General features: G+C 43.2%; 1 protein-coding gene across 1 annotated transcript in view; it reads left to right on the forward strand.

Moving 5' to 3' along the window:
* Positions 1-5: 5 nt before the first annotated feature.
* Positions 6-22,337, forward strand: part of NT5E (5'-nucleotidase, ecto (CD73)) — a gene marked incomplete at both ends in the record, with an annotated part of 23,606 nt that continues 1,274 nt past the window's right edge. Inside the window, 8 exons of the mRNA XM_010183162.1 lie at positions 6-104; positions 4,550-4,772; positions 9,629-9,817; positions 13,345-13,542; positions 15,021-15,172; positions 19,030-19,138; positions 19,915-20,064; positions 21,565-21,765. Of these exons, the coding sequence (XP_010181464.1) occupies positions 6-104; positions 4,550-4,772; positions 9,629-9,817; positions 13,345-13,542; positions 15,021-15,172; positions 19,030-19,138; positions 19,915-20,064; positions 21,565-21,765 (1,321 nt within the window). The remainder of the gene's footprint in view (positions 105-4,549; positions 4,773-9,628; positions 9,818-13,344; positions 13,543-15,020; positions 15,173-19,029; positions 19,139-19,914; positions 20,065-21,564; positions 21,766-22,337) is intronic.

A 22,337-nucleotide genomic window follows, 5' to 3' on the forward strand; every position in this document is an offset into this window, starting at 1 on the left:
TGCTGCTGGACGCCGGGGACCAGTACCAGGGCACCATCTGGTTCTCCCGCTTCAAGGGCCGGGAAGCGGCCCACTTCATGAACCTCCTGCGCTACGATGCCATGGTAAAGCGGGCCGGGGGCGGCGCGGTGGGGGGCTTCCCTCTCTTTGGGTGCTGGGTCTGTTCCTTCCTTTCCTCCGCTGCTCCCGGTTTTTCGCACTGCCGCCTCCTTGAGCGCGTAGGTTTGCATCAGAGAAGGGTGTAGATCACGGGAAAACCGTGGTCAAAGGTCATCAGGAGGTGAGCAAGGAGAAGAGCAGTGATGCACTTGGTGAAGGGCTCCTGGCTCAATGGAGTTGTGAGCTGGCAGCCAAAATCCGGGAGCTGATGCCAAGGCTACACAGAGGAAAGGATGTGAAAAAGCTCCCCTTGAGAGAGGCAGGGGCTTGGGGCAGGCGAGGGGCTGGACAGGCTCTGCTGGAGAAGGGTTGGCTGAGGCATGGAAGCGAGCCCAGCGAAAGCCAAGAGCTAGGCCTGCAAGAGAGTTGTTAACCCTGGCCAAGACTCGAAGCCTGCCCTGCTGGCTTTGATCCTGCGGAAGGGACAGATGACACATGTTGGCAATGCTGTTTTAAAGGATTTTAGTTTTCATCAGTCCCACCCTGGTCATCTCTAGACCCACCAGAGCTGAGGTCATGATGGGGGGTGAGGGGCCCAGGGACTGTAGCAGTGTATCCATGAATGCAGCTCTCTGGGGCAGTGCCAGTCCTGCACCTTTACTCTGTCTCTTTTGGTCTGAGAGCTGAGAGGAAGGTAGAAGAATTTGAGACTGAGATTGAGGGATGTCACTCTACGTCCTTAAATCTTTTGTCTCAGGGCAATAGCCTAATAATATATAAAGAATTATTGAGGCTTCTTTTGCTTGTGTGCAACCCTGGAAAGGAGGAGAGAGGTTTAAGTCAGATTTGAGAGTGACTGCTGTTTGTGAGTGACAGCGTGTTTACTTCATCCCAGTTGACAGCTTGAGGGGAAAATCTGTGCATGTCACATCCTCCGTCTTCATCTTTTTTTGTTTTCTCTGGAAAGGACTGCACTTTCCCTGGTAAAAATGGCTTCACTCACTTCTTCCTTTCACATCAAAATTGCTATGGATGTCCCAGTGCACTTTCCTAGGCTAAACACACTTCATACCAGACAGACAAGTCTGTGAAGGATGCTGCTCCCCGTTTACATGGCCTAACGAACCTTTTCCTAATCATAAAACGAACATTAACAGCATTTTCCCTCCTGGTGGTGACAGAGAGGAGGGTATGCATTCAGGACTTGTCCTCGCTGAAAGCTGGGGAGCATTTTGGGGTTCTCCAGTGCTGAAATAGCTTGAGGTGGTTTTTCCTACCTTTCTTCCCAAAGTTTGCTGCTGGCTGTCATTTCTTAGCCTTGTGTTTGCTGTTTTGACTGGTTCACAGGCAGGCTGGGAGCTTGTGCAGTCCCTGATTATATCACAAGAAGAAATTATTTCAGGCAAGATCAGCAGTGTTGAGCTAGCGCTCACTTCTAGAAAGACGTTATTTAGGAAGCATCTGCAGACTGGTTAGGAGATCCCATAAGCTTTTTCATCCAAATAAGATTTAAAAAAAAAAATCACATGCTACTTGATATCCAGAGGCTTGTACTGGATGCTAATGCCTTAGGTGAAGTGGTCAACCACTTGCTCTCTGTAAAGGTGCTGCATATTATAATTTGAATATTGTTAGTGGATAGAAAGGGACAGAGTAGACTAAGGAGCTACAGAGCCTTCAGCACCTTCCTCTGCTACCAAAGAGCCTGAGGACAGGGTTGCTGTGTGTTGAGCAGCACTGCAGCATCCTTGATTCTTCTGTCCATGGACTGTGGAGACCACACCATGAGAATGGTGGCCAAAGGGGCACAGGGAGCAAGGTAAAAGCCACACTGCAGAAGGGTGAGCTAGTGTTTCTTTAAGCAAAATTTGGGAAGTCACATCCTTAACAGAAGGGGTGGGGATTACTGAAGTGGTTAGAAGTGAGATACAGGAGTAGGATTACAAACAGGATGAAGGCGGCAATGTGAGTCATAGAAGTAGTTACAGGATGGGGCAGGAGTCATAGGAGGATTGCAGGCAGCCTGGCAGTTTTAGATGTTTGTTCCACAAATGGGACAAATTTTGTTTTCTAGGTTTGCCCTTTTCTCATTTTTGCCCATTATCACTTCAAGCCTATTTTCTCCTGTTTACCTATATATTGTCTTCCAAATTTTCTTGGCACTAGGTTTGCTTTTTGGTATAATTAACACCAAAACCCAAATTAAGTGTGGCAAAGGCAGTAATTGAAGGACTTATAGAAGTCTTCTAGTTTTTCTTTTAAGTTGCATCCTTCTGTTAATATGTATTCTGATTTTGAAATAGTTTTAAGCCTGGTTGCTTGTGAAAAGGAGGATTACGTGATCACATGCTGTGTGCATGAATATTTCTGTTTATTTCCCCTTGTGACTTATACTTCTTCTGGCCAATTGATTCAGATTTGGTGAAGGGATATTGCACAGTTACAGAGTCCCAGAAGCTCTGGGCATAAGGGTAGAGTAGTCAGGTAGAGTACAGGAACCCAAAACTGTCCACATCCTCCTCCTCAGAGGAAGAGCTACATCAAAAATAAAGCTGTGGTATTAGCCCTCAGTGATTTCTCATAAATGAGAGACTTTATAAACACCCACACCATGGGAAAAGATTTGATCAAAGCTTGTATCCTAAAGGACATGATATAATCCAAATGCAAGACGCAAAGCCAAGAGAAACAAGGTTTCATAAGTGGTTGGTTGGGGTTCCTTTTTTTCCAACAAGCTAATGGCAGTTACATCCAGTTCACATTCTTATTTCATTTGCAGTCTTGGTTTTTTGTTTGTGTTTTTTTTGGTTTGTTTTTTTTTTTGGGGGGGTGGTTAATTGCATATTTAGGAGTAACAGAGGGCATGTGCATCAGCCAAAAGGAAATAGCTTGTTACCATTCTGAGATGCGCTACCAGTCAGTGGATGTCTTTTCAGAACATCAATCAGTGTCATAATGAGTTCCCTTAGAATTTTATTCTGTATTTTTTACAGCAAATTAGGTTGCAGTTAGAAATGGAATACAGTTGCAGTATTGGCACTGTGTCTTCCCAAGTCAGGATTTTCTTATAGATAGTTCTTGCTTCTTATGGGGAAGTGCTGCAGCAGCACACAAACAATTCGGCTCCTTCCCTGAGGTGTAATGTTCTCACCAGCATCAGTGGGAGCAGTTGGTTGCCAGGGTGAGGTACTGCCAATTTTCTGGTTTTTCCACAGGGCCATTGAGTACCTGCCTGTGGGGGTCAGAGGAGTCGGGAGTCTGTGTCTCCCCAGAAGAAAATCACTGCCCATCAGTTGTTGGAAATCCAGAGCTTCCATGCCTATAGTGGCATCAGGGTCCTGCTTGGGTTGGAACATGATCAGAGTTAATGTAATCTGTCTGGGGAACAGCAGTTGGAACAAACACATAGAGGTCATTTATCTAAATAGAGCAGGAAGGTATATAAGTCTTTTTAGATGATGAACACAACTTTCCCCACTTCAAGATGAAATTATGAGCACGTTTGTGTCCAGAAGAGTTGGCCCATTGGCTTTAGCACCCGTTTCATGCTCTGCTCCAGAAGCCAAAAAAACTTGCACCAAGTTACCACGTACCAAGTTATGCTGTTACCATGTTTACCTAGATATATCTTTTCCCTTACTAACTCCTAAATATGCCACAAATTTCTTGTGTATATTGTGCTTCTGCAAAGTTGCCCTTTCTGGGGATTTTGCTGGCTATCAGCAAGCTGGCAGGCACGGGCATGTGGCAACTTAAGCTGAGCACGAAAAAGGGGTGGGGAGGAGAAAGTTCCTCGGTCCTTTAAGGTAAGTCCTTTTTTCTCTGCGTAACTAACCTAGAACAACTGAGCATTCTCATCTTGTTGGTATTACCTTGCTAGCAAATAAATTGGACAGGTTGTTCTGTGGGAGACTCTTAGCACTTCACAGTGCATGTGTGTGCACACATCTGCTACAGGTTGTCTGTGGAGATTCTCCCCAGCTGATAAACATTAGAGCTTCCACTAGATAGTGGTATTGATGATGGCTAGAAAATGTCATTTTCCTGTTACATGTTAGAGCACACAAGAACTCTTACTAAATGTGAATTAAATATGTTAAAAAAACTGTAGTCCAAGCACAAGCTCTTAAAATGCATGGTTATTGTAATCCTCTTTTTTTGCAGTTGTGGGATGAAAAACCAGTGGGTTTTACTCTGGTATATGAATACAAACACTTATTTAGATAGGTTTTGGTTTTTGACTTTCGCATCCGTATTGATACAGAGTCTGAAACACAAAAGCCTAAACCTAAAATAAAGTAACATTTCTGTGTTTATGAGAAATAGGAGTGTGCTGTTTTAGACAAGATAGGGTTTTCTTCCCTAGAACAGACTTTATTTTCTCAAATGTGCCTTGAATGTCACTTATACAAGTATTCAGACTGAATACTTTCCTTCTTGCTTTTCACAGGCTTTGGGGAACCATGAGTTTGATAAAGGTGTGAGTGGATTATTGGATCCTCTTCTTAAAAACGCGAATTTTACAATCCTGAGTGCGAACATTAGGGGGAAAACCCCATTGGGGAATGAAATGATGAAGTATGTCCATCCTTTTAAAATAGTACGTTTTGACTCAGAACCAGTAGGAATTGTTGGCTACACTACAAAGGAAACTTCTTTTCTTTCACAGCCAGGTATGTTTATTTATCATACGAGTTTATGTCCTTTGTTACTATTTTATTACTTACCCACTTGTTTGAATCTGAGGATGAATGTTTTCAGCTGAAAAGAGAAGTTTGTTGTTTTATCAGTATATACTTGTATTATTCGACTTTGTAACTACCTGATTTTTAAACTGGAGAAGACTTGTTAACATTAAAAGCCGTTTTCGTACAGACCTGAATTATTTAGCATCACTGAATTATCTAAGAATAAGAGAAGGTCAGTGAGATTGCAGGAGAGCTGGGGGATTGGCAGTTTTATTGTTTGGAGTTTTAAATTTAGATTCTTTCATATTTTGTTGTTATTTATACATTGAAGCAAATGTTAAAACATGAGTACATCTCTAGAGTGAAACATGTTCAAACCAAGACTTTTCTCTATGTGTGGAAATGTTGCTATTGGATGCCTCCATGCTCAACCCCTAGTAAAAGCAAGGAGAGCTTCATGTGTGTTTTTGAAGCAGTATTGCCCAGTGTGTTTTGAGTCTCTCAAATATTTCCACAAATTAGACTACAGAAGGAACACCCATTCAGCTTTTACCACAATTGCCTCATTCATGAGTAAAATTAGAATTGATGGGGGAAAAGGACTTCTCCATTTCTGAATGTTCTTTCCAACATTAAGGGGTTTTGGTTTGTTGAAGGGTTGTGTTTTTTTAAAAAGTAAAATAAAATGGTCTGATGGAGTGACAAACACACTCAAATCAGCTGTAGCAGATCTGAGCCACTGCCTGCTCAAAGCTCAGCCCCCCTCTGACAAAATCAGACTTTCTTTTCCGGTTTTTGCAGTAGGGATGCCCTAAGCACTGGTTTAAAAGATTTTCCACATTGAAAAATGTTATTTTTATATAATATGTTGTATTATTTTTATATAATATGTAATATTATTACTTCTCTTTCCATTTAGTAATAAAGAAGTAATGCATAGCTTTCTTGAGAAAAGGGATAGTCAATACTTTAAGGAAGTATTAGAATATAAAACTCTCTGTGCTTTTAAATTCCTACACTGTATGTTTAAACGATCAGGACGTGGATGTCTGAGGTCAGAATACACTTCTGTACCTCACTCCTACAGTGATGTGTTTTTGGAGTCCTTTATTCCCCCAACGAAAAAGAAAATTGATCTGTATTTTGTGAAGGCAATAGAAAGTGGTTGAGGACATGAGGGTAGCTATCATCTGGCATCATGCTAAGTTTGAAAAATGGACAGCCAGCCAATATTGTTCTTCATTCAAATAAATCTCAGCTCTTCTTCCAAACAACCCTGTTGCTGCAGTGAGGCCATCAAATTAACTTTCTGGCAAATAAATTTTCTCCAGGAAAACCCACATAGTGTTGGAATGATTCTCTGGAGTATTTAAATACGTTTCCAGTAACATCTAGGTATCATATTGGATGCCTCGGTGTGCTGAGACATTGTAACAGAGGCCACAACTGGAAAAAAAGAACAGTGTTAAAAGGGAAGGCTCCTTAGCTGCATCCCTAAGTACACCCCACAGCGTGGTTGAGCGAAAAGCAGGGCAAGGTCTAACAACAACATTTAGAGCAATCAGCCTTTTTATAATTTTCCACTTTGCCTTCTCAGTGTGTGGAGGAACATTTGGAAGCTTTGAAAATGTGAATTCAGGCTGTGTTAATGTAACTCAGTGACTACATCTCACCTGTGACCTAGCAATCCTGCAGACTGATAAAATCACGGGAGAGGTGGGTTGGTGGCAAAATAATTATCAGCCTCATTCCTTAGTTCAATGAATAAGATATGTTGTGAATTCTACATTCAGCATCTTGCTTATTTCTACACACTTCTTCTAGATGATTAATTATCCTCAGAATCTGCAGTGATTGCTTTGGCATGCTGTGCACACTAAGGGCACTCTCAAGGCACGTAGGAAGTTTGAAAATGCTGAAACATGTGAATTCCTACATGACTACTTTCCATGGAAGTCCTTTGTGAGTGTGATTTCTTCTATTGTTAAATCTCAGAAACTTCCACACAGTTATTAAATTACAACTTGTACTTTCCATAGACTGCTTAAAACAGCTATCAACATACTTGAACAGAGTATAAATTCCTTAAATCTCAGTGTTTCCATTGTGAAGGAACAACTAATCTCTGGTGAAGGTGCTGTGAATGTTACTGTTTGGAAACCATAGGGATGGGGAACTCTCAGCACAGTTTATAGATCACAGCCATTTGGCAGGTTTTCTGAAGCTCTCCTCCGTTTTGCTGTATGTGCCTATCTCAGCTGAGTGCCCAGCCAGTGTTTCCACATCCTGCGAGAATTGTTCATAACTTGGCACACAAACAGAGTTCTCTGTGTATTTGCTTTGCACTGATAATCCCGAGACCGTCTTTCTTGAATTTGATGGTACCAGCTCACTTGCTTTAGTTTTGCAATGATGTTGTAAACCCCACAAAATAGTTAATGTCCTCATCTGTCCTGAGAGATGCTACGTACACATTTGGTGCTGTGAAATAATATGCCTCATTTTGTCCACTGTGTTTTTTCATATAAAGTGAAAACCCAAAGCTGCTTATTCTGTAACCCTACAGGCAGCAAAATATTTACTGAAACTAACAACTTGGCAGGGTTTTCTAAAATTAATTTTCAATTCCATTTATTCCACTTTATTCTGGCCAGCTTGCGCAATATTTTTAACACGCAGCCAGTTCTTTTTCCTTGTTCATTCACTTTGGATGTTTCATCTGAAACTCTATCCCATCTAAAAAGGGAACAGGATGTCATATCAGTTTAACACCTTGAAAACAAAGTGAAATACTGGCACGAACAATGACTAACTCTTAAATAAGCACTTTATTTCAATTCAGATTGTTTTGAAACACGCACAGTTGATAGCTAAGCAGAATATTGCTTAGGGGTGGGGTGGGCAGCAGGCAGTGGCCGAGCGGGTGAGTTGACAGTGCTGGCAGCAGCTGCCTGTGCCCTGCCATTAACAGTCCTGGGAGAAAGAAGGACTTACTTGTGTGGAACAGGACTTGGTTTTTGCCTGAAAGTAGGTTTGTTTGGTTTAATATGGGTTGAAGATTAATAATTGTGTGTCTTCAGTGTACGGTGCATTGTAAGCTGCAGTGGTGTAGAGGGGTAACAGAGCTGGTGCTGATAGGACTTAGGTTAGGGGCTTTTCCCAGTGGCCCTGTATCAGGCCCAGCTTCTGTCAAGCACAAGGTGCTTGAAGGCGGCTTCCTTCAGCCTGGAGCAGGAAGGCTAAGGAGGAGCTAAGTACAGTTCTTTCTATGTCTTTGTATGTCTTTCCACTGTCTTATGGGGGTTCATGAAGACAGAAAGAGGCTCTTCCCAGAGGGACACAGAGAAAGGACAAGAAACAATGGGCTCAAGTAGCACCACAGGAAACTGTAGTGGGACGTAAGGAAAACATTTGTCATGGTAAGAGTGGTTAAGCCATGAAGCAGGTTGCCCAGAGAGGTTGTGAAATTTCAGCTTGCTGGGGCAGGACCTTGAGCGTCCTCATCTAACTTTGAGTTCCTGCTTTGAGAGGGTTTTGGACCCCAGCGGATCCCTTCCAACCTCATTAACTCATGACTGATTCTAAGGAAAGGTCCGCAAGAAGAAAATGTGGGGATGGGCAGCACAATTCGCTCTGCAATGTGCAGTACAGAGATCCCCTCTGGCAGTAACAGAGCTATTCAGTGGGTGTGGTGGTGGTGAACCCATTTATGTAACCCTCTTTTATCTCTTCCATTGTAGCAGCTTCCTCCTCATTTCCTGAGACATTTTGCACTGGATTGTGAATTCGTTTCACTCCTCCCTTTGTTATGAAATATGTAAATCTTTCAACTTTAAAGGCATATTTGAAAATGGCTTGATCAAAAAACTCTCCAGGAAGGAGAGGAATTAGGTGAAGGGAGAATTGGTAGAGATGTTGATGGGTTGTCTTCACCAGAAAGTTTAGGATTACACTTTGTTGACTCTCTTCTTAAACTGTAATCTTAAGTTCGTCGAAGAAATCAGCCTCTTACATAGGAAGTTCTCTTGTGCAATCCAAAACACTGTCCAGGACAAAAGTGTATGTTTGTCTAGTCCTCTTGTAACTGTTTATCATGTTAGAGCAAGTCCAGTGGGCACATAAACCTTGCAGAAAGATTGTGTTTCCCAACATTGTGGCCCGGAAAAGGTTTCTGCTTTCCAGGCTTTCCGTTCTTTATGTTCCCATTTCAGGATGGTAGCTCCATTGTGTGCTGTGCTGTAGTGGTATTACTGAGAGGGGTGCACATTAGGTGAGATAACTTGTATAAAAAAACAATTCAGAGTTTAGCACAGGACTTTGAAGAAGCTGCTGTTTAAAGCCTCAGAGGGGCATGGGTGAGGGGGAAGAATGAGATGAGTGTGGAGTAAAGAGACATTTAACTCAGGAGAAGGTAGAATATCTCAAAGAAATATAATTTGGAAAGAAAACAAGCTTTATAGTACAACACGAGTGTTTATGCTCAAATACTTACTGACATATAAAGTTTCCTTTCTCTAGCTGAATAACAAAAGCAGTTCAATTTTTGATCTCACAATTGGTGTAGCTGGTTTTTTTTATGGAGTCACAACTTGTTTAGTATAGGCAAGTACATACAACTCAGTGCAGGTGTGTTGTATCAGTCCACCACCAGCACACAGGTGGTCCTTAGAGACTGGAGAACCTCAGGTCAGATCAGGAGCTTGAACCAACTACAGGCATTTGAAAGCCACTCACGTTCAAAGTTCTGTTAATAAAATAGTATCCAATATCAAATACTGTTTTAAAAATCTAGTAAATAAGATGCTTTGTAAATACACTTATGTCTGTTCTTTTTTTTTAAGGGGATGATGTAGTCTTTGAAGATGAAATTGAAGCATTGCAAGTGCAAGTGAATAAACTTACTGCTATGGGAGTGAACAAAATAATTGCACTAGGACATTCTGGCTTTACTGTGGACAAAAATATTGCCCAAAAAGTGAAAGGAGTGGATGTTGTAATTGGAGGACATACGAACACATTTCTCTATACAGGTATTTTACTTCTTACTAAAATGTTGCTCCTAAATCAAAGCTGAAACTGTTTCTCTTTAAACTTGAAGAACTTTCATAAATATCATTTACTGCTGGCTGTGCTGGGCCAGATACAGAGCTGGTGCCTATCCATAACTTCCATGGAGGAAGCTAATTTAAAATAGTCTCTGAACAAGAAATGCCTTAACTCACTGAAAGGTTCCTTGATGCTGTGGATGTTCAAGGTGACCAACACAAAGTGGGACAGAGGAGCAAAGGTAATATCAGTAAATTACTGCCAATCATACTTGCTTCAAGCTCACACATATAAAAGAGTAAATAAGATGTTTACATTTAAACTTTCATGTGACAACTGAAAAGAATCAATCATATAAGACTTCAAATGTGATGCTGATGTTGATCTTCTGTAGAATCTGCTTCTGTATTCATAGGTTTCCATTAGGCCTGCCATTGGAAAAAGCCTGTTCATCTCCCTTTTCCTGTTTCCTGTCTTTTTCAGTCCTGCTTCTAATCTCTGACTTTATTCTTCTTTTCCCTGGAGGTAGACATCATTCCAGAGATAAGCATTGTTGAGCTGATTTTTTCCTCAGCAATGATACTTCAGGCCAAACCTACCATTAACAGCTTCTCCAGTGCTGCTGCCTTCCCTGTGCCAGGGTGTAAGGACACAGGTGAAAGAAAAGCTGTTTGTTTTTTGTTTAAAACCATCAAAGGTGGCTCATTAAATTTAGCAAAAACTTCATTAACTGGTTGAGAGTATAACTGAAACTCTCTGTAATTTTCAGCAAAACTTCCCATGTGCCCCAGTCACAGGGGTAGTACCATGTCCCCTAGGAACTTCACCACTTAATGGTTTTGCACATTTAATTTCATCCTCTCTTCCTACTCATCTCCTCTTGCTTTCTGATGCCTTTTCTGTCTCATCCAGGCTCTCACCTTTTACTAAAGGGAAGCAATTGCATGCTACAGGAATGTCTCTTGAATTTGGCCTCGGGACTGACACAGAGCATTTACACACCTGCAAGTCAGAGGCCGCAAACACTTAGCATAGGGGTGCAGCAGAGGAGTGGCCAAATTGAGGCAGACGACAGGACCATCCATCCCAATGTCTTTTCTCCGAGGGTGACCGAGGGGGAAGCCTGTGGAGATGCTGTACTCAAATCTGCCCCTGTCTCCCAGCAGCTTGCAGCTCAAGGACTTCCCAAGCCAGAAGTGGTGTCTTGGTATTTGGTAGCCCCCGCTGGAACTTCTCTTCCTTCAACTTGCCCCATCTGCCCTTGAGCCCTGTTAGCCTGTGGCCTTCACAAGAGCCAGTGGCAGGATGTTCCACTGCTGACCTGCACATCCTGCAGAGACCTTGGTCTCTGTGTGCAGCCTGTTGCCCACTGGCAGCATTTTCCCAACAGTTTTATTAAATGATTTTAAGATGGGAAACCCAGAGATGCGCATAGTATTCAAAGTGTACATTCATCGTGGGTTTACACAGTGGAATCCAGATTCTTTTGCACAGGTTTGTTGGTGAACGCTTGTAGAGAGCTTGTGCCTCAAAGTGGTAGTTACATAGCTACATCTCTGAGATGGAATCAATCACTGAGAGCAGAAATTGGGAGAATGTTTCAGCTCAAAGTGGAGACGTACCAGCTGGTCAGCTGAATCTCTGGCTGTCATGGGAGTCGAGACACACGCTGCCCATGCAGACACCTCCACAGAGGCATCTCACTATAAGGGCCTAATCTTGGACTAGTCCAACCTGTCCATCTCTGAGACATTTGCAAATCTCTGGTTTATGCACAGATTATGTGGCAAATGTTGTCTTGACTTGTTCAGGTGTGCTTTGGGGTTGTAGAACTCATTCATACCATACTGGTAGTTTTAGGTTAGAACATTTTAATTTCTGATTTTCATCAGAAAGAATGTCCTGAGAACGCAGTGTGTTGTTTAAAACAAGGTAAGGAGATAGGAAAGTGTTACAGGTTCTTCAGTTACCCAGTATGAATTTGTGTATTTGTAATAAAACAGCATCTCACACTTTGACTACACAAGGGCAAGAGATCAAAACCAATTTCTTTTCCAGTTCCAAAAAATCCCAAGGCACTTTTGCACACACAAATCCTGCAGGTTTCTCATTCTCTTAATTAGGTTTTCTTAAATTAATTTAAATTAATTCTTTCCAGAATTAATATTGAATAGTGAAGAGGCACCACCAAGAAACCAACTCTGTCAGCCAGGCTGAAAGTAGTAAAACTAGTTCTCTGGTAAATGTCGTTCAGTTGTAGTTTGTTACAACCATTGTCCCTGGAGAAAAGGAGGGATTAGAGAGAAATACAAATCATATCGGAGCTCTAGGAGGAACTGCTGCTTATCCCAGGATTTCACATTACATAAACAACTGTAAATAGAAGGAAATCGGTTGTTCTGTGTGCCATGAAAGTGAAGAGCCTGCTTTCCTCCGGATCCAGGTCATCTGCGCCCGCTCCCCCACACCCCTGTCCCGCTGTCACCCCAGCTTTCGCTGATGCAGGATGAGAAATGCCGCTGGCTTTGGGACAGGAACGAGCTTTGGGGGGGGCTCTGCACAGGGCCTGCTGCACAGCACGTGTTGCCTCTGAGTGCCCAACCTTGGTCTTTGCTGACAGTGGGGTAGAAATACTGATTGGAATAACAGGGGGGAGTGATACTGCTCAAATAATATTGTCAAGGAGACAGTAGAAGAGTGGTACCCTTGAGACATGACCTGTGCTGGGTGGTTTTCTTTGGCACTTTTGGCACCCTGGATAGTTTCTAGATCCTGTGGTAGTCTATGCCAACAGAGCCGAGATCACTTTTCTCTACAAATGCCTTGCTTTAATCTGTCTGTTTACAACTCCTACACATAATCACCCTTCAAACTTCACAGGTTGAGAAGTTTTAAACCCATGACCACATAACTCTAATGCCAATGAAGTTTGCTTTTACAGAGGGTTTGCAGCTGGTCTTAAATTTAGAAGGCTAAGTTTGGTACAAAAAACCCAAACAGTTGTATGCACAAATTCACAGAACTGTTTGTAGGTATTCTGACTGCATATTATCCATAAAAATAGTTTAGTCTTTTTCATATAATGAAGTCCTATGTATGTTTTACTAACACTCATTTTCTATCTGGTGCAGAACAATGTAGTGTAAAGGCTTAACAATAAACTTTTCAGCCAGAGGCTGGTATGGGTGCATTACTGAGAGGTTTAGATTGCAATAATTGGGTTGAAAAGTTCCTTTGTTGCTATTGTGATGCCATGGAAGGAGTATGCTGTCACAACTTAAAAGACACTGTGGCGGTTATTAGCGCTCATGTCCTGAAAACAACATCGCCTCTCATGAAATAGCATAACCGAACAATGAAATGTGCACTTGTCATCCAATACTCGCATTGTTGGTTCTGCTTAATGTCCCATTTGGTTTTTTAAGGCTGAGAAACATTTGAAATGCCATTCTAATAATCCCTTGAAGGTGACGTGAGCTGAAAACCCACTTTCCACGCTTGTTTCATGCAGGCAGCCCACCCTCTACGGAGCAGCCAGCTGGCCCCTATCCATTCCTGGTTGACTCGGATGACGGGAGGAAGGTGCCCGTTGTTCAAGCTTACGCATACGGAAAATATCTTGGCTACTTAAATGTTACATTTGACAAGAAAGGGAATGTAGTTGAAGCAGTTGGAAACCCCGTTCTGCTGGACAGCAGCGTTCCCGAAGGTAAGCGCACCAGACGTTGGGATTTGCCTGCAGCGCTCTGCTGCAATTGCAGTGTTGTTATGTTAAATAGGCAGCCCAAGAATGCAGCTTTCTTCTGAGCTCGCAGTCCTCTCTGTGCAGGGTGCAGGCTCCGTTAATGTTGTACCCATTGGGCTCTGTTTTTCTTTCTGAACAGTGGCATTTGGACATGCACTACTTTAGTGTATGGGGTTTTTTTCTATTTAAAATCGCTGAAAGTGCTTTTGTAGGAACTCGGGTGATACACTGCCTCACCATTTAGCAGAGCCTATTTTAGCTCGCCCTGTAATTATGATTTAAAAGATTACGAGGGCTAATTTACAAAGTTTTGCCAGAGGCCAGGTTCTTCAGAACAGAGTTTAGAGCAACGTAGGAAAGTGGAAATGTTCCAGAAAATAATTGGAATACGCTGGCAATGTGCAAATATAGCATACAAACCCCATGACTTCTTGTTTTCAGTGTGAGTGTGTTCAATGTTTCGGCTCTGAAGCCTTTAAAGACCTGGGAGCAGGACAGTTTCGGTTGCTTTGTAATTCTGTCCAAGCTGTTCCCTGCTTTTTTCGGCTCTGTGATTACCTAGGGCTGGATCTGTCGTCTTTGGGTTTTTATCCAGTGCTTGCTGTATAAAGCTCTGAGCTCTCTTCAGTCTTTCTAGGTTCTACCAGAGTATTTGTAAGATCAATCCTTTAAAAATTATTTGTTCATAGAAGTTCTTATTTACTGTGTTACTCTCAGTGATCTATTCATGTAATGAGATGATGTCAAGAGGCTTTACATTCTCTATCTGATGTCAGCAAAAGTAAAACCGCAGATACATAGGTGCTCTTGTTTTGTAAATGTTGCTGTTGCTGACAGTTACCTGGCAGATTGCTTCAAACCAATAGCTGATGCAAAACCGTTGACATCTGTTTGTATATGCAAGTAGCTTTGTATCTTCTTTTTTCTGAAGGAAGTAGATTTGCACCTGACAGACAGATGTGCATAGAGAATTAATAACTTCCATAAAGGGTTTATTCCTTGACGTTGCTATTTGAGCTGGTATTCCTTTTAGCAGTACATTAAAGGGGAGAGAGTGATAATTAGGGGAAAAGGAAGATACTATGTCAAATAAAGACCAAGTTTACTTGGTCTCTCGCCTGTCAAGGTATGTGGTGGAAACTCCATTGGTCAGAGGTGAGAACAGGACTGAGCACAAATATTTAAGTGTGTTACAGAGGAGATAACCTTGCTGTGGCATAGGAATAGTTTGATCACTTGGTTATCCTGTCCTGCCTGCTGCCCTTACAGGCTTTGCTTGAAGCAGATGTAGATGTTGTGTTGCTTGAAGCGCCTTTAGGGAAAGTGAAGCATTTTAGAATCATAAACAGCAGGGGTTTTTTTCCTAAGTTTTGTGTTCACTGAACTGTCACTGATATGAGATATGTGTGATGCTTATTTTATACTTTTATACCACTTCATAGATGAGCACATTAAAGAAGAAGTGGAAAAATGGAGGAAAGACCTGGGGAATTACTCTCAAGAGATTGGAAAAACGAGTGTTTACCTGAACGGTACCAGCCAAGCGTGCCGTTTCCAAGAATGTAACATGGGAAATCTGCTCTGTGATGCTGTGGTAAGACATTGGCACCGCAGGTGGCCACCCCATCCAAGTGTTACTCCAGAGCTACAACCTGAAACACTCCCAGGCTCCAAACTATTGGTGCTGCTTTCCAACACCGTAACATCTCGTGCTTCCCTAGAAAGACCTGGCAGAAGCAAGGCTGTATATATATATACACACATATATATATATATGTGTGTGTGCGTGTGTGTGTGTGTGTGTGTGTGAATCCTGCTCTATAGAGTAAGGAAAGGTTTATTCCTTGTGTGTATCCTGTTATAGAGAGCAGCATGTTTGCAGCTGACCCTGAGGCTGTGGTTTTAAGCGACACAGCAGTCTGATCCCAGAGCCCATTCCTCAAGCACGGCTCCCCGGCCCCTCTCCCACCCTGCGCCCAGTCCCCTGCTCACAGCTCTTGCCTTCTGCCCCATCATTACTCACTGGGCTCTGCTGCCACCCTTTTTTTAATGCACTAGCCCAGAAAAAAACAATTCTGGGTAGTATTCTGCCAAGTGATTGATATAAATGCTTTCCCTGAAGAATCCGAAAGGGCCAGCTGAAGCAAAGGAGGGGGAAAGGCCATACCCAACTGGGCGCAGAAGGCGTAAAAGCCCCTGGCACCCCAGCCTGCTGCATCCTGACAGGTAGCACTGGGCTGTAACAGTCATATCACTCCAGAAGGTCCTTTTATGAGAAGCCACTTCCAGTCTTTAAACCAGCTGGGTTTGATTGTTTTACTCTCCCACAGCAGCATCATTTTCTTTGGGTGTTGCAGGGAAAAATGTTCACTAATGTGACTGTTTCCGAAAAATGAGCACTGCCATAAATGTCCCGCAGCGTTGCCACGAAGTCAGAAGCCAATTAGTAATCCTGAGTTTTTGTTTAGGTATTTTCCCAAAGCTATTCATCCAGTCCATGGGATTTCTTTTATTGCAATTCTTAAAATAATTCTTAGTACATGGGCTAATGTCCAAATTAGATGAACATTTGGGAAATACAGTTCTATCAAAATTGCCATGCCTTGCTTTTTTCTTCCTGCCAGACTTATCTATATTTTTATTTGAAAAATGCAATCACGTGCTTTGGCACTTTTTAAGCTTCTGTAAGCCTTCAGAAGTCTGTAGATTTTCTTGCTAGACATTTTGTCTTGGGAGAACAAATTCTGCTTTAGCTGAATTAATGTCCCTAGACAACCATGTGCAGCCTTCTCTAGATACATGGACTGCCCTTCATGGTCTTTGCATTACCCATTCTGCACTTGCTTTCCTGTCTGGTTACATGCATTGAGGGGTGTGAAGGTTAAAACCAGACCTTTCTGTGCCGTGGATTTTAATATTCAGAGTTGTCCTGGGAAATACAGAGATTGAGAAATGTGAAAGATCGATTGAATGGTTGTACTGGGTCAAAACAGGGGTCCATTTAGTTCAGCACTGCTTCTCCCAACATTAGCCCAAAATCTCAGAAAAAAGGGTTGACAAACCTAGATGGCATTTTACAACGGACTTTAAGGGAACTCAGATGTGAAATGGCTGTGAAATTGCTATCATCGGTGTGAGAGCTCTTGTTTTAAACTGCCCCTGTGCTCAGGACTGGAGAGCAGCAAGTGTAGCACCACAGTTTAAAAGTACTTCTGTGGGAAACTGAGGAGTTACAGAATTGTAATCGTGATAGCTGTTCAGGCAAGTAAGTAAATCAGAGGGTATAGTTCAGACTGAAATCAGCAGACATTAGAAAACCCATTCATTGATTAAGTATGAGTTAACAGACTCATGGATCTGGCCACAGGCAATAACTTTGATCACTAAGTTGGAGCCATAAAGCATTTACACATCGTTAAGTCAGAGGCTGCAAACAATTTACGCATTTGCAAGTCAAAGGCTTAGCCAGAGGGGTGTGGCAGAGAAGTGGCCAGACTGGAACAGAAGACAGGACCATCCATCCCAAAGTCTGTTCTCCAATGGGGAGGGAGGAGCGGACAAGCCTGTGGAGATGCTGTACTCAAATCTGCCCCCATCTTTCAGCAGCTTGCACCTCAGAGACCTCCCAAGCCAGAAGTGGTGTCTTGGCACTTACCAATTCCTGCTGGAACTTCTTTTCCCTGAACTTGCCCCATCTCCTTTTCCCTTCACAGCAGCCGGTGGCAGGGCGTTTCACTGCTGACCTGCAGAGACCTTGGTTTTGATCTGTGTGCTGTGCGCTGGCTGGGTGCCTGCTGGGGGCCAAGGAGTCATCTTTGCACTGGAACACTTGGTCTATGTCCACCCTCTTCACTGCATTCATGGTTTTATAGGCTTCTCAGATATTTTCCATCCGTTGTCTCTTTACCAGATCAGATAGTTATAGCCTGCATCATCACTCTATGTTCAGAAACTTCTCTGTCTTTTACCATCCTTGTCGCACCTCTCTGAATCTTTCTTAGGTTTTTTAGTCATTCTTTAATTGACAAAACACACTGATTGCTACCCAGCATCCACATGTCCTTCTTGATTTTATAGACTTCTATGATTCTATGTCATTTCTGTACTTCTTTATGAGACTGAGAAGTCATAAACATAGTCATTCCTGCAGGGAAACCAGTCCATCCCTTCCATTACGTTTATTTATTTTCTCAGGCTTTTCCTGTTCTACTCAGTTATTTCTGAGCATTCACACTGTAGGCTTATCGTTCTCATGCAACTGAGCAAATCCCTGGTCTCCATTTTCTTCATAAAATCACAGAATGGTTTGGGTTGGAAGGGACCTTAAAGCTCATCCAGTCCAATCCCTGCCATGGGCAGGGACACTTCCCACCAGCCCGGGCTGCCCAAAGCCCCGTCCAGCCTGGCCTTGAACACTGCCAGGGAGGGGGCATCCACAGCTTCCCTGGGCAACCTGTGCCAGTGTCTCACCACCCTCACAGTCAAGAATTTCTTCCTAATATCCAGTCTAAATCTACCCTCTTCCAGTTTAAAACCATTCCCCCTCGTTCTATTGCTAACTGCCCTTGTAAAAAGTCCCTCCCCAGCTTTCTTGTAGGACCCCTTCAGGAACTGGAAGACTGCAATAAGGTCTCCCTGGAGTCTTCTCTTCTCCAGGCTGCACAGCCCCAACTCTCTCAGCTGGTCCTCACTGGGGAGGTGCTCCAGTCCCTGACCATTGTTGTGGCCTCCTCTGGACCCACTCCAACAGCTCCATGTCCTCCTTATGTTGGAGGCCCCAGAGCTGGATGGTTCTCTTTGGTACTTAGGATGCCACAAGCAAATATTACCTTGCTCTTGCATTTTGTCAAAGTTCTCCCACTGTTGGAGCCTGGCTCTGATCTAGTATGCCTGTTTCCTGTTCCTCCAACTCTTCTACATCTTTCTAGTTTGCCAAGACTATTCCAAATGTTAAAAACCAGTCTAAGAGAAGCTGAAAAGTCTTAATTTTTCTGCAACATACAACAAGAGCTAGATAAATGTGATAAATTTGTACATACCCTTACATGTTTTTAAGGTACAGCTATATTTAAGGTCCTCTTCACTTCCCAGTTCTCTGAATATGCTCAAATCATTTGTCTTTATCACAGTCGCTGGAATCAGAAAGTCATCCTTCCTTTGTTCAGCTGGCCTGCCCTGGTCATTTCATACACACCCAGATTATGGAGAGTTCCAGAGTTCATTACAGAAAAAGACAAATATTTTAACAAAGAAAAATACTTATTTTAATGTGTTTTCCATGTATTGGTTGTTTTAAAATAATGTAGTATCTTACAGTGGAGCTGAAAGTAATGTCAAAGAAGATAGGAAACTTTTCTATCTCTTTTCCATCTCAGATTGTATTGGGCGTAAATTTCCAGAGCCTAGAGCAAGTGAGGATTGAAAATGCGTTTAAACGTTTTCCTTTGGCAGCTTTATGAGAATGTCGGGCGTCCAGATGAGAAGTCATGGAACCACGTTTCGATGTGCATCCTGAACGGCGGTGGGATACGGTCGCCCATCGATGAGCAGAGCACTAATGGTATGTGGAATTGCGAGCTGAATGACAACTTTAGTGAGAAGGAAGAGATCATGTTACTGTGTAAACTTGAACCCAGTGTTGGGTGTGGACTTGTTTTGGTGGGATTTGCACTGTCTGGAGGCTATTTCAAACTTTCTCATACGGTTATCAGTCATTACAGCCCAACTGCACTCAGGCTGACGTTAACTGAAGTTACTGGCATTGTTTGTACACGATGCTTTTTATTGTTTCCCGCTCTCCTTGCTGCCTTGGAACCAAAAAAGAGTGGCTATTTCTTCACCTCCCACTGTAGAGGATCACACATTATGGTCACTGGGAGCCTTCTGGAGTCTGCTGTAGAAAAAGTGAACTCTGGGTTTTCTGAACACTTAAGGTTTTACAGTTCTCATTCTCCTGATATCAGATAACTGAAAACTGAAAACAAACAGTTTTTTCATTTTAGTTAAATCTTTCTGTAGCTCTACACGAGGAAGTCTTAAGCAGTTGGAAAACTTGCCTTCGTAAGACTGTTTTTCTTCTTAGGCTGGTGGTCTATAATCTTTTAGTAGAGACATTTGAATAGTAATATGTGCAGTTACATAAAACTCAGATTTATTGGTCTTGATACTCGCTGGATGATAAAGATACAGGTTCCTTGACTGGGACAATATGTGTGATCCTCATCTCTACTGGCCCTCATTTTCTCAAATGCTATTTGCCACATTCCTTGTAAAAAAATGTACAGTTAAATGACTCTAAAATAATAATAAAAAGTAAACGAAGTCTCATTCCCCCAGGCAGCATTACTGTGGAAGATCTGCTGTCCGTTCTGCCGTTTGGAGGTCGTTTCGATCTGGTGAGGGTGAAAGGCTCCACTCTGAAAGAAGCTTTTGAGCACAGCGTGCGCAGATACGGCAGAGGAAGCGGCGAGCTGCTGCAGGTTGGAGGTGCGCTTTCTTCCTTCCTCCTCTCACTTTTCCAAGCCACCCTTCTGGTGGCCTTGTTTGCATTAGGAAGCCTCATTAGGGATGGAAACGGAGTTGGCCGTACAGCCTCACGCGTGCCAGCTAATGCTGTTCATCCTGCGTGAGTTTAACTGAGCTGCAGCAGCAGCCACGGCTGCTCCCTTCGGCAGAGGCAGGATTCCCAGCTGGTGCAGTGACCTGTAATGGCAGCAGTTTAATGCTGCAGTTAACTCCAGAAAGATACAATTGAGTAGAGCTGCAACACAGGAATAGCTACAACAAATGCCAGTTTTCAGTTCTTCACTGGCAGCCTACCTGAAACCCCAGCCTGGGTGTCTCCGCCAGGTACCGCCGAATTTGTCGACCAAAATCATTTTGTGCCATAGTTTGATGATTGCTGACAGTTTTAGAGTTAGTCCAAGTGGGCTGTGGAATTGCTCCAGTGAATTTCTAAATTTTTTAGGGATGAGCAGCTAATATTAAAAACATACATGTTTCTTGGATTGCAGCTCCTCGCATATTTACCCAGATGTGTACTAGGCTACAGTCATGTTTATTCCTGCTCCCTCTGTGATGCAGTGGGGATTTTATTGTTTACTTAGCAGAAAAGCGAAGCCTTAAGGGCAGGGGTTGACAGATCTCCCCTGTTCCCCCATGCCTCTGCCCTCACGTAACCTGGTGATGGGGGCACTACCCCCCCGATACAACCTAGAGGCCCCCACATGCCAAGGACACAGCCCACGTCTTGCACTTCCACCAGTGAGTTACTGGGTTCTTGGGTACCACCAAGGCAAAGCACAGCAGCCCCTTTAAAAGAAACAGGGGGTGACTGGTGACTCTGGAAAGGCTTCAGAGGATCCAGAGCAGGAAGAGCATCAGGGTTGGAAGAGCCTCTGTGCTTTGGATGAGCTTTAGTGCCTTCCCGATCAGCCAGTTCTTGGCAATGCTGTTCTGGGGGCCCACCCCTCCCCAGGCGTTGACTGAGGAAGACTCACAACTAAAAATGTTACTCTACAGTGAGTAGAAACTGCAACTTTCAGCCCTGGTCTAGCTTGCTTTTTTCAGGACAGTGCTTATTATCTATAATAGCTGCTAAGTTAAGGTGGCTGGCTTGGAAAGAAGCCTTTTCAACCAACATGAAAGCATCTGACTGCAGAAATAAGGGCAGGTATTTTTATCTTGCGGTATCCTAATCCCATGACTTGTCATTTCCTTCTGTGGAGCAGTGATGAGAACAGATGATGAGTACCTGAGGTGGGACAGTACTTCAGCAATTCTCTAATCTCATGCATTTTCTTGGATGAAAGTGGATTTTTGTGCAAAGAAAACAGGGCATTAACTGGTATCACTCGGAACAATATGACCTCTCACAGAAATGAACTTAAAGAATCTGTTGGATTGAAGTGGTGGAGGATGCTGCTTCTGGCCTTGTATGTTCAATAGGCACTGCATAACGTGGCTTTCCAACGTGTATTTTCACAGGCATCCACGTGGTCTATGACCTCTCCAGAGCCCCAGGAAGCAGAGTTGTGAGCTTAGAAGTGCTCTGCACAGCCTGTCGTGTCCCAGCCTACGTCCCTCTCCAGATGGATGACATCTACAACGTGACCCTCCCCTCCTACATGTTATATGGAGGAGACGGCTATCACATGCTGAAAGACAAAAATCTGGGATACAGTAAAGGTAAGGATGGGCTCCAGCAGGGTAGCAATCGGTTCCTAGAAGGTAAATGATCTTTTTATAGTACAATGTCTCAGGCTTTTTGCTTTTACTGGATAGATTAAATGTGCTTCTAATCCAACTGCTCTGGATTAGTAGTTTTGGTTGTAGCCAGCAACTACATTTTTTTTCAGTGAAACCACAAGTTTCAAAGCAAAACTGAGCCTGGTCAGTTCAGCACTGCTTAGAGAGTTCTGAGATCATGGGAAACCAGAAAAAAAAGCAAGCAGCGCACTATAGAGAGCACCCATTGCGTGTACTGCCTCGCACTACTGAACAAGGCAACGAAGAAAAGGTGCTGTGTTCTTCAGACCTCAAACCTCCCCTGTATCGGGTATTTGCAAACGCAGAATTGTTGCCTCTGCTACTAAAGGACGTGTGTCACGGTCTGCAAGGGGAAAGAGGCCGATCTGCTCCATGGGAATGAGCCTGCCCCGCCAAAAGCAGCGCGGCTCTCACCAGTCGTGGTGGTAGAAAGACGATGTTTTCTAATGCTGTCGTAAGATCCCCTGAAGTAGCCCTGAAGCCATTAGAAA

The sequence above is a fragment of the Mesitornis unicolor genome, unplaced genomic scaffold, assembly GCF_000695765.1.
Source record: "Mesitornis unicolor isolate BGI_N332 unplaced genomic scaffold, ASM69576v1 scaffold6934, whole genome shotgun sequence".
Lineage (NCBI taxonomy): Eukaryota > Metazoa > Chordata > Aves > Mesitornithiformes > Mesitornithidae > Mesitornis > Mesitornis unicolor.